Source organism: Manacus candei, unplaced genomic scaffold (assembly GCF_025592945.1).
Source record: "Manacus candei isolate 608988 ecotype Guabito, Panama unplaced genomic scaffold, ASM2559294v1 h1tg000150l, whole genome shotgun sequence".
Classification (NCBI taxonomy): Eukaryota; Metazoa; Chordata; class Aves; order Passeriformes; family Pipridae; genus Manacus; species Manacus candei.
In genome coordinates, this window is record NW_026138198.1 from 340,282 (window position 1) to 351,594 (window position 11,313).

The 11,313-nt window shown below is 51.4% G+C and overlaps 1 protein-coding gene across 3 annotated transcripts; it reads left to right on the forward strand.

Moving 5' to 3' along the window:
- The first annotated feature begins 1,856 nt into the window (after positions 1-1,856).
- Positions 1,857-9,680, forward strand: GNPNAT1 (glucosamine-phosphate N-acetyltransferase 1). Of its 3 annotated transcripts, none has more exons than XM_051772205.1 (6): positions 1,857-1,918; positions 4,579-4,766; positions 5,497-5,559; positions 6,706-6,833; positions 7,509-7,570; positions 7,826-9,680. In XM_051772205.1, exons 2-6 carry the CDS (start codon positions 4,595-4,597, stop codon positions 7,971-7,973), a joined length of 573 nt encoding a protein of 190 aa, XP_051628165.1. In that variant the 5' UTR covers positions 1,857-1,918; positions 4,579-4,594; the 3' UTR covers positions 7,974-9,680. The 3 variants fall into 3 exon arrangements, with proteins under 3 accessions (XP_051628165.1, XP_051628166.1, XP_051628167.1); XM_051772206.1 differs by lacking the exon at positions 1,857-1,918 and adding an exon at positions 1,966-2,075; XM_051772207.1 differs by lacking the exon at positions 1,857-1,918 and adding an exon at positions 2,932-3,093.
- Positions 9,681-11,313: the final 1,633 nt, after the last annotated feature.

An 11,313-nucleotide genomic window follows, 5' to 3' on the forward strand; every position in this document is an offset into this window, starting at 1 on the left:
CCGACAAACCCAGCCCTGCTGGGGCAGGACAAAAGGTTTAACTGGGAAAAAAAAAGGATTTTTCCATCATTTTTCAATATCCCAACTGCAGCACAGGAGCTCTGGAGGTCGGGAGCTGAGATATACACACACAGAGGATTGTGCTGCTCAGCTGTTAAATCCCACGGGCCAGATGGACCCTCTGGGTCAGGATGTCCCTACACAGCAGGTCGTTGGAAATTGGGAGGATGCACCTGGACGAGGCTCGTCCAAAAGTCACCGTATTCCCAGTGCAGGTCCAGGACCTCTGCCCTGAACCTCACTGGGGAGAGCTGGGCTGACCCCATGTGGTCGTGGCCTTGTTATGGCACGATTTTGGTTTTAAAAAGCCTCGACTTTCCCCAATGACTTAGGCAAAATGTAAAATCTACCTCATATCCATAAAATCTTTCCAACGAGGAATAGGCACCACGGAGGCAGTTCAGATAAACCTCTGTCATTTTTCATGCAGGGGAAATGTGTCCACACTCTCAATTTCCCTGTCCATCAAGCCAAAGCAGTGCAACATAATGTTCATTTTTATCGTGGATGGGACACTCCCGGTCCTCTTAATCCCTCAAAACAAAGCAAATAAACAGAGAAGGGATAGAAGGGGAAACTCATACCCAGTTTGTGCCTTTCCCCTGCAATGAAAGGTTAAATGTTGCAGTGACTCCCTTGGCTCCAGCCTGGGAGCTTCGCCCCCAGATTTTGGGTGTGCCTGAACCCAGGGAGGTTGGGGTGTGTGTCATCTGGTCACTCTGGGCCTGAAGAAGTCAAAAATAAGGAATGTTGATTGTTTCCACGGTTACAGAGTGATTCATTCAGAGGGTAAAATAACGAGGGAGACACATGGAAAATGAAAATCATGTCTCAGAAGCATTTTGTGTAATTATTGTGCTCACCAGTTCTGCTCAAAGCTACATGCGTGCCCTGACCTCAACTATTCATGAAAGTCTCTTGAGACGATCTTGAAGTTGAGGTTTTTTATTGAAAATGAAGAAAAACCCTCACTCTCAACGTTGGCGGCTGAACAAGGCCCTTCCCAGCATGTCTTGTCCAAGGGGAAAATGCAGCCTCCAAAAACAATTCTCCAGAGATGAAAATTATCCAAGCAAGGGCCTGGAGTGACAGGACAAGGGGGATGGCTTCCCACTGGCAGAGGGCAGGGGTACATGGGATATTGGGAAGGAATTCCTGACTGTGAGGGTGGGGAGGCCCTGGCACAGGTTGCCCAGGGAAACTGTGGCTGCCCCTGGATCCCTGGAAGTGTCCAAAACCAGGTTGGATGGGGCTTGGAGCAACCTGGGCTAGTGGAAGGTGTCCCTGCCCATGGCAGGGGGTTGAACGAGATGATCTTTAAAGTCCCTTCCAACCCAAACCCTCCTGTCAATCTATGACTCCAAGCCCTCCCAGGGCAAACGCCCAGGCCTTTGTACCCGTGAGGTGGGATGAGGGGGGGAGCTGAGGTCCTGGCAGCCTTGCTGCCCTCGCCCGCTGAACCCAGGGGAGTATCTGTGAGGGTGAGAAGGCTTTTGAGGCCGGGGAGGGTGGCACCCAACTCCGCGAACCCTCCGCCGCCATCTTGGCCCGGCGCTGAGGGCGGCATGCGCCGGCAAAGGGGCGTGGCCTCCCCGAGGGCGGGGGCGTGGCCACGGCGCGCGCGGGGTGGCGGGGGCGGGGTTTTTGCCGAAAGGTCGCGCGGCCGGCGAGGCGCCGGGGCGGGGGGGGTGGAGGGCGTGGCCGGCGGGCGGTGATTGGCCCGCGATGCCGCCGGGCTCGGCCACGATTGGCTGCGCGCGCGGGTGGGCGGGCGCGCGCGCGCGCCGGGCGCCGGCACGGCCCCGCCCCCCTCCGCTGCCACGTCCGTGCGGCGCGTGCGGCGGGACCGGCGCGAGCGGTGAGCGCGGGGGGGGCGAGGGGGGGAGCGAGGTGAGGGGACCCCTCTGAGGGGACCCCTCTGAGGGGCTGAGTGTGGGCACGGGGGGTGTGGGAGGGAACCCCTCCAAAAGGTCGCGTGCGAGGTGAGGGGACCCCTCCGAGAGACTGTGTGCGGGGTAAGGGGGTGTGGGAACCCCCCCTAAGGGGTTGTGTGTGAGGTGAGGGGACACCCCCACCACACCCGAGGGATCGTATGGGGTGTGAAGGGGTGTGGAACCCCCCTCAAGGGGCTGTGTGTGGGGCGAGGGGGTATGGGACCCCCCCGAGGGTCTGTAGGTCAGAGATTGGGGGTGAGGGAACCCCCCAAAAGGCTGCGTGTGAGGCGAGGGTGTCTGGGGACCCCCTGAGGTTTTGTGTGTGAGGTGGGGGGACCCCTCTGAGGGGACATCTGAGGGATGAGGGGACACCCTTGAGGGGTTGGTTGTGGGGGGGGATCTTGCACCAAGGGGCTGCTGAGGGGAACTGTAGGGACCCTTCCGAGGGGCCGTGTATGGCGTGAGGGCGTGTGGGGGGATGTGTGTGAGGGGAGGGGACCCCCCCGAGGGGCTGATTGTGAGATGAGGGGGTCTGGGGGCCCCCTGAACTTCTGTGTACGGGGTGAGGGGACCCCCCTGAGGGGTTGGCTGTGTGTTGGGGTCCTGCTTCACGTGAGGGGAGCTGTGGGACCCCCTGAGGGGCCACACGTGGTGGAGTCCCTGGTGGCTCTGTCACCCTGTCCCCCAAAACTGGGGAGCTGGCAGAGTCCTGGCCAAGCACCCACTGACACCCCCCCCAGGGTCCCTGGGCATACCCTGCTCCCTCTCCCTCCCTATCCTGCTCCCAACACACAGTGGGGATCCCAGGATGCTCCAGGGAGACTTCACCTGTGCACCAGGATGACCCAAAAGCCAGAGCTCTTATTCCTCGCCATACACTAATCCTTTATTTAATTTTTAATTGGCATTAATCTAAGTCATATTCCTCCCTCTAGAAAATGTGTGAAGCTTCCAACTCTGTCCTGCTCCAGCTGTACCAGAAGCAGTTTGGAAAATAGCTCTTAGTTTATCACTAATTGCTCAAAGAGCACCACAAATTTTATTTCTTCCACTGCCCTGTGAGCTTGGTGTGCTGAAACCCTGAGCTGGAATTTGTGAGGTTTGTTTTATTCTGTGCAGGGCACTGTTTGGATGCTGGTATGGCCACTTGGGAATTCTAGGAAGGTCTTGTAAGAGAACAGAGGAACAGCAATATTGAGATAGTTGAGCTCTAGGAACAGAGATATCTGTGGAAATGTTTTTCTTTGCCCTTCACCTTTCCCGAAATTATTCATGCAGGATAAGAGTTTGTGTTGCTGTTTAATTGCTACAGCAGCAATTTTTAAACTTTCATGTGCAAAATTAAGACAAGAATTGGGATTTAAAGGCCATTGTGTATCAGCAGGTGGCATAAAAAAAGTTTAGTGTTGGCTTTTATTTTGAGAAGCTTTTTTTTCAGTTGGATTTCACTTTCACTTTTGAGGCTCGTGTGCTGCACTTAGGCTGTGATGCTTCGTGGGTAACACCCTTTGTACTTTTGTCACAGCTTAACAGGGCTGGGAGGTGTCTTACTGTAAAAAGTGTCATCCCAAATACATTTTTGTTCCTGATGTTTATTTGGCCTGTCTGCTGGTGTGTGGGTCCTGTACCACTTATGGTGCAGCTGAGGAATTTTGGGGATGTAAAAAGACACTGGTCTCAGGAGAAGTTCCCATGACCTCTGCTCATACCAGAACCCTGACCTGGTATTCCACAGGTGACCAAGGAAGAAGTGTTTTCCTGTATCATGGAATCCCAGACTGGTTTGGGTTGGAAGGGACCTTAAAAAGATCCAGTTCCACCCCCTGCCATGGGCAGGGACACCTTCCACTATCCCAAGCCCCATCCAACCTGGCTTTGAACTCAGTAAGGAAAATATATCCCTTTGCTTCCTGTTACTGTGAGTAAAGCCCAGTTCCCAAGTTTCTTTAATCATTAACAGGTGTCACCATCACCTTGGCACTTGTGTTTTCCCTGTTCATGGACACTGCTCGGCAGCTGGGCTCTGCAAACACCTGGAGCAAACAGGACAGCCTGGGAGGGGCACTTTGGACTGTAACTGTGGCATCACCTGCGTTCTCAGCTCTGGGTTGTGGCACCTCGTGCCCAAGAGATTAAATATTTATAGGATGGGGCTGCTTGGAAAAAGTGCATTATTCCTACTGCCAGTGAACAGGAATGCAAATGATCTTTGAAGAGGATGTTGGGAGGTTTCTTGGGAGTGATGCCTTCCCGTTCAGAGGGCTGCAGAGTTTAAATATCCTGCTCAGTGCCTTCTCAGGTTGTTTTTCCCAAGATAAACACCGAAGCGCCACGTGTTGACTCGGTGACGTGCGCGGTGTCAGGGCTGCGCGGTGTCAGGGCTGTGCGGTGTCAGTGCTCTGTGTTTGCCCAGCGGCCTCGTTGGGTGAAGGTCGAGGAGCTTCAGTTGCACAGGAGGTCAACAGCAGTTTATTCACCTTCCCTTACATCCCTGAGGAACATCCCAGGGCGTGCCACAACCCCGGGAAGCAGCTGACTCAGAGGTGAGAGCAAACCCAAGCGTTCCGTGCCCGTCCTGTTGCAGATCCCGTGCCGCAGCCATGATGCCGGTGGCCACCGTGATGCCCGACGACACGCCCCTGTTTGACCCCAGGGTTCTGCACGAGCTGGACTGGAGCGAGAACACCACGACGTTTTCTCCCGCTATTTCTCCGCTGGACCCGGGGGATGGGCTGGTTCTGAGGCCACTTTGCACAGCTGATTTAAACCGAGGTAGGATCCTGTGTGATCATCACCAGATCAATGGTGTGTATTTGTGCATGAGCTCTCGGTAGGTTGGGATTGCTCGCTCTCTCTGATTGGGGTTATTTTCGTCAGTGAGCAATTTCATGGAATCATAGGGCATCCTGAGTTGGAGGAGACTCACAAGGGTCATTGAGTCCAACTCCTGGCCCTCTACACAACACCCCAACAATCCCACCACGTGCCTTGAGAGCCTTGTCCAAATGCTCCTGGCAGGTTTGGGGCCATGACCACTACCCTGAACCTGAGCACTTGGCGCCGTGGATTGGTGCTGTGTTGGGTGACCCTGAAAACTTGGTTTACTGTTTTAATCTTAAATTTAAATCAAATATTCCACATCTTCCTATTCCCCACAGCTTTAGAGAGGGAGCACAATTTTTCATACTGTTCCCTTTAATATCAGAGCAACATGAACTGGCATCTTGGTGCGTGAATTCTCCTTCAGTTCTGCAGTTTGGATAAAAAAGTTGTTTTGGACATACGACTGAATATCACATAATTCCAGGCTTATCCTTTTCTTGCACCTTCTGCACTCAAGCTGCAGTTTGCTCTGATGCTTCAGCTGATCCTTCAGCATTGCCCAGGGTGGGAGCTTCATGGGATGGTAACTCTCCAAACAGGCTGTTGGGTGTCATTTAGAGCTAACTGTGTGTGTCTGTCCCTCCCTGAGGGTTTATTGTTCCCCCCTCTTTTCCAACAGGCTTTTTCAAGGTTCTGGGTCAGCTGACAGAAACTGGAGTTGCAAGCCCAGAGCAGTTTATCAGTGAGTATATCATTATTCCTTGGAATTTCCATAGAAGTTTTTGGGAACCAGAGGATTCTGATGCTGGCAGCAAAGCTGCCTGGGAGTGAGGCTTTGACTGCCTGATGCCAGAGGGAGTGATGAGCTCAGCTCCCCTGAGGCAGCCTTTGGCACTCAGCCTTGGATCCAGCTGCAGTGATCCCTGAGGGCTGCTTGGCTGGGACAGGCCTAATTGTGAACCTGCTTTTGAGACTGAGCTTAAGATACCTGGCATGGGTTATTTGGGCTGATTTTGGGTTGCTCCAAGCCCCATCCAACCTGATCTTGGACACTTCCAGGGATGAGGCAGCCACAGCTTCTCTGGGCAACCTGTGCCAGGGCCTCCCCACCCTCATAGTCAGGAATTTCTCCCCAGTATCCCATCTAACCCTCCACTCTGCCAGTGGGAAGCCATTCCCCCTTGTTCTGTCCCTCCAGGCCCCTGTCCAAAGTCTCTCTCCAGCTCCCTTGGGGCCCACTTCAGGACCCTTTTAGATCCCACTCCTTGGCAGGCAGACACTGGGGAAGCAGCCAGGGATGCAGGGAATCACAGGATCTAGACCAAGCCCACCATTAAACCATGTCCCCAGGTGCCACATCCACAGGGCTTTGAAATCCCTCGAGGAATGGGGACTCCAACACTGCCCTCAGCAGCTGTGCCAGGGCTGGACAAGCCTTTCCATGGAGAAATTCCTGCCTGTGAGGGTGGTGAGGCCCTGGCACAGGTTGCCCAGAGAAACTGTGGCTGCCCCTGGATCCCTGGAAGTGTTCCAGGCCAGGTTGGATGGGGCTTGGAGCAACCTGGTCTAGTGGAAGGTGTCCCTGCCCATGAAGGGGGTGAAATGAAATGGCCTTTAAATCCCTTCCAATGCAAGCCAGTCTGGGATTCTGTTAGAGCCCGAAGACACTGGGGAAGGAAGGATCTCTGGCACCTGAGGAAGAGGAATTCACTTTAATTTCTGCTTTCTTTTGGGTTAGTCTGACTCCTGGGCTTTCAGGTTCTGGGGTCTTGAGTGCATCTTCCTTGTGATCCCACAATAATCTGCAGTCAGAATGTGCTGCAAGTGTCAGACTTACCTGCAGTTTAATCTGAGACTAAACTGACTCTTCCACTCTCTGCTCTCCCAGAAACCTTCGAGCACATGAAGAGATCGGGAGATTATTACGTTACCGTCGTGGAGGACACAAACCTTGGGCAGATCGTTGCTACAGCAACGCTGGTTATAGAACATAAATTCACTCACTCCTGTGCCAAGGTAAATCCTGTCACTGCAGCTGGAAAGGGAGGAAAAAATCCCATCCCTGACTCTGGACATGGTGGTTTTATGGTGTTCCGGTGTGGTGATGGCCTTAAGTTGTGCCAGGGATGGTTTCAGTTGGACATGAGGAAAACTTTCCACATGGAGAGGGTTGTCCAGCCCTGGCACAGCTGCCCAGGGCAGTGGTGGAGTCCTCATCCCTGGAGGGATTTCAAAGCCACGTGGATGTGGCACTTGGGGACACGGGTCAGTGGTGGCCTTGGCAGTGCTGGGGGAATGGTTGGACTCAATTGGACTCAAGGGTCTTAGAGGGCTTTTCCAACCTTAAAAATGTAAATATTTTTAAAAATAGATTTAAAAACATCAAGTATTTTCTGCATTTTAAAAATATCTCTCATTTGGGTGCTCAGCTAACAGTAAAAGAGAACTTGGGCTTTTCCTAAGGGAAAAATGCATTTGGAAGTCTGTCCTGTTCTCCCTTCCCCCCAAAAAAAGTGAGCTTCTGCACAAGTCAGACGTGGTTCTGATGGAGCAGGTGGACAAGGATCTCCCTGTTGGGAGTCCCAGCCAGACTGTGAAAACAGGGAGCTGAGCTGGAGATCCACACCTGGATCCCGTGGTGGGAAGCTGGAAGAGGAATTCCAGTCCTAACCCTTGGCTATGTTTCCACAGAGAGGGAGGATAGAAGACGTGGTGGTCAGCGGGGAGTGCAGGGGGAAGCAGCTTGGAAAACTGTGAGTATTTCCCCACCTTTTCCGTTCAGCAGCAGGTGGGCACCAAGCACTTGCAGCTTCCTGCAGGGCAGATCCACCCTGCCAGGGACCTGGGAAGAACTTAGCCAGCAGGGATCACCAGCTGGGAATAAAATGATCCACTGGAAAACGCAGAGAGTGCTGTCAGTGCTGTCAGACCTCAGTGTTGTCACTATGATAATTTAATTAAATGTTCACTGACCCAACGTTTAACTGTTGGTTTTCTGTCTTTCCCAGATTAATATCCACCCTCACCTTGCTAAGTAAGACACTGAACTGTTACAAAATCACGCTGGAATGTCTGCCCAAAAACGTGGATTTCTACAAGAAGTTTGGCTATTTGGTATCTGAGGAAAACTACATGTTCCAACGGTTCTTTAATTAACAACTTCCAGGTGGTAAAAGACTGTTGGTGGAGGAGCTTGTGCTCCAAACATTCTCTTCGTGGAAAACTTATATAGTTTATGGCTGCAAATATAATGATCCCTATAAATAATGAACATCAAATGTGTAAATCCCGGGAAAACAAATTAATGAGGTTTTAGAAGGGTCCTTTGGGTTAGGGGAAAAAAGCTTAGAACTAATTTTTACTGCTGTTGAGTTGAGGTGAGGCTTTTCTGTTCTAGCTGAGTTACAAAGGACTCGTTAAAGGGATGGTTTTTAACCAAAGGTATATATTTTTATCTCAAATTTTTTCTTGCATTGTATTTTTCTAAAGGTTTGTGCTTCTTTTCTCAGTAGCCAAAGGACAGCCCCTGGGATTGTCCTGCTGCCTGTGCTGATGGAAGGGTGATGGAGCTTGGGAAGGGATGAGGCTTCTCTTATGCAGAATTACTGACACAGAACAGGCCTTTGTTCTGTACTTTCCATGACACCTCACAGAAGTGCTGTTGGAAGTTTGATAGGCACTATTTTCCAAGGCTGGATTTGTTACTGTTTGCGCAGGTAGGGGAGGATCCTTATGGGCTGTGCTGGATTCCCAGTCTAAAGATGGATGTGTGCTTCTCACTGCAGGGCTCCTGCACTTTAGCTGATAACTTGGTTTTCAGGATAATTAATTGTTTTCTGACACAAAAAAAACCCAAATGTGGTTTGTGACAGGGCAGAGGGAACTGGGAAGCTGGAATGTCTGATGGAATATACCCCATCTGTAGTGGATTCTGGCTAGTAATCAGTGGGAAAGGGATTGGGATTGGCAGATTCAGCTGCACCTGAGAGCTGGGGGTGTTCAGCCTGGAGAAGAGAAAAGAGACCTTGGAGCCCCTTCCAGTGCCTAAAGGGGCTCCAAGAGAGCTGGAGAGGGACTTGGGACAAGGGCCTGGAGGGACAGGACAAGGGGGAATGGCTTCCCATTGACAGAGGGTAAGGCTAGATGGGATATTGGGAAGGAATTCCTAACTGTGGTGGGGCCCTGGCACAGGTTGCCCAGAGAAGCTGTGGCTGCCCCCTGATCCCTGGAAGTGTCCAAGGCCAGGTTGGATGGGGCTTGGAGCAACCTGGGATAGTGGGAGGTGTCCCTGCCTGTGGCTGGGGGAGGGATAAGATGGGCTTTAAGGCCCCTTTGAACCCAAATCATCCTGTGATTCTGTGAACTGAACACACCCGGCCAACTCCTCTTGGACAGTTCCTGTCCTGGAACTCCTGGAGGCCAGGTGGGCTCTGCTTCTGCTGGTATGGATTTATCCCTCCAGCATCCTGCTCCCAAGGGATTGTTGCTGCTTTGGAGCTTCCTTCTTGCTGTAAGATTGGATAAATGATTTTAGCACTTTTGCCAGCGGTGGCAAACAAGGTACAAAGCCCTGGATTCAACAGTGGTGTTTTGTGTGGAGAGTGACAAATCCCACATCCATGAATAGGGCATTATAAACCCCCGGGGCTTGTAGGGAACAGCCTGTGTTGTTTGTGGGCCGTGCACAGTGTCCCCCATTGTGCTGTGGAGAGCGGCCCTACACTGTGCTGGGAGCTCTGCTTGATGTTCCTGAGGGTTCTCCACTTGATACGGTGTCTCCTTGGTGATGTCTGGTTTATTTATTGATTATTTTTTTAAAAGATATCTTTGTTTAAGCTGAATAAATGAAATCTGCCAACTGTACCTGGACTGTTTTCCGTAGGGTGGTAGGTCCCCAGAGCAAGTGTGTACCTGTTCCCCTTTCCCTAGGCTGAACAGTTTTTGAGATTCCACATGGATTTCTCTCCAGGGCTCTTCCCTGCTGTGTTCCATGGACAAACATCTCCATGGCTTGAGCCCTGACTGAACTAACTCTGTAAAGCAGCTCCTGCTTCGTGCTGGCCCAAGCGACTGAGGTGGATTTTCTTGCCTTTCACATTTTTAATTAATTCTGAACTTCCACTACTTTCAAGTGGATTAGTTGAATTCCATGATATCTACACCATCTAAATAGCTCCGGGCCCTCATTAAGAGTTAATGAGAAGATTAGTAGGAGTGAGGAGCAGGTGCTTGTGGCCCCAGCTCAGATCATTGTAAAACAAATGGATTGGGTTCAAAGCTGGGTTTTGTGGCTGCATGACAAAGCCTCTGCGGGCACAACCCGGCTTTGAAGAGCTCTTTGTTCTGTCCCAGAGGTGACATTCCCACCCCTCTGGAAACAGCAGCTGGAGAGCTGAGGCTGCCCGGGATGGGGACTTAGAGGGGCCACTGTGGGGTCAGGTGTGTCCCTGGAACATCACCAGTCACAGGTGTGTGTTTGGAACTCACAGGAATGGGGAAAATGCCACAAATTACAGCATTTAACAGCCACGGGGGGTATGGAAATATATTGTCCACCTTCCCAAACTGCTGAAGCCCATTAATTTATCTACATTTATCTAATGTGTGTATATATATATATATACACATTATATATAATGTAGAGCTGTGGATCCCCAAAGACTTGGTTGCTGCAGTTTTGTGTCTGAACCTGGGGAAGGGGAAATAAAAAATAATGATTCACTCTCCACCACTCCTTTAAATCCACACTGAGGGACCCTCCTGCCAATTCTCACCTCGAGCTGAACCCCCAAAAGCAAACACTGAAATAGCTGCTGGCAGTTCAGCTACAGGAGACAGACATCAGGAAGTTTTAAATAAAAGGCTTAATAATAGATATGAGTGAAATTAATCTCTGAATCCCTTAGGATATGACAGGCAGACAGATCAGAATGACTTTAAAAGGCATCAGGATGTGGTGACAGCATGGAAAAAAAACTGGATTGGTGAAAAATCCTTAGTCATGGAGTAGTAACAGAGTCTCCCCGGGACCCCAGGGATGACGGCCCCAGACTGCACATGGATGAGCCTGGTGAGATGAATCAGTGCCTTCCATCTGTGTTTCATCCCTTCCCCAGGGACCCAAAATAGAAAGGGATCTGCTGGTTCCCACCCCTGTTTCAGCAGCAGCTCGTGGCTGGCAGTGTCTGAGCCGTGCAGCCATGTGGGAGCCTCGTGGTGGAACGGCCGGGAATGTGTTTCCCAACAGCCCCAGAAGAATTCCTTTATGGAGAGTCACTTCGGAGGAAGTAACAAACCCTCCACCACTGCAGAACCAGCCCTGCACGCTGAGCCTGTGGGCTGAGCACTGACACAGGGCAGTTCTCCAGAAGAGAAGTCACTTCCTTTTTTCCAGCTGAAAATTTCGTAACTCCAGCATCAGACTTTTTATTCCAGGTTTGTTTTTTTTTCCCCCTGAAGGATTTACGCTGCTCCATCACTGCTGGAGGTGGCAGAG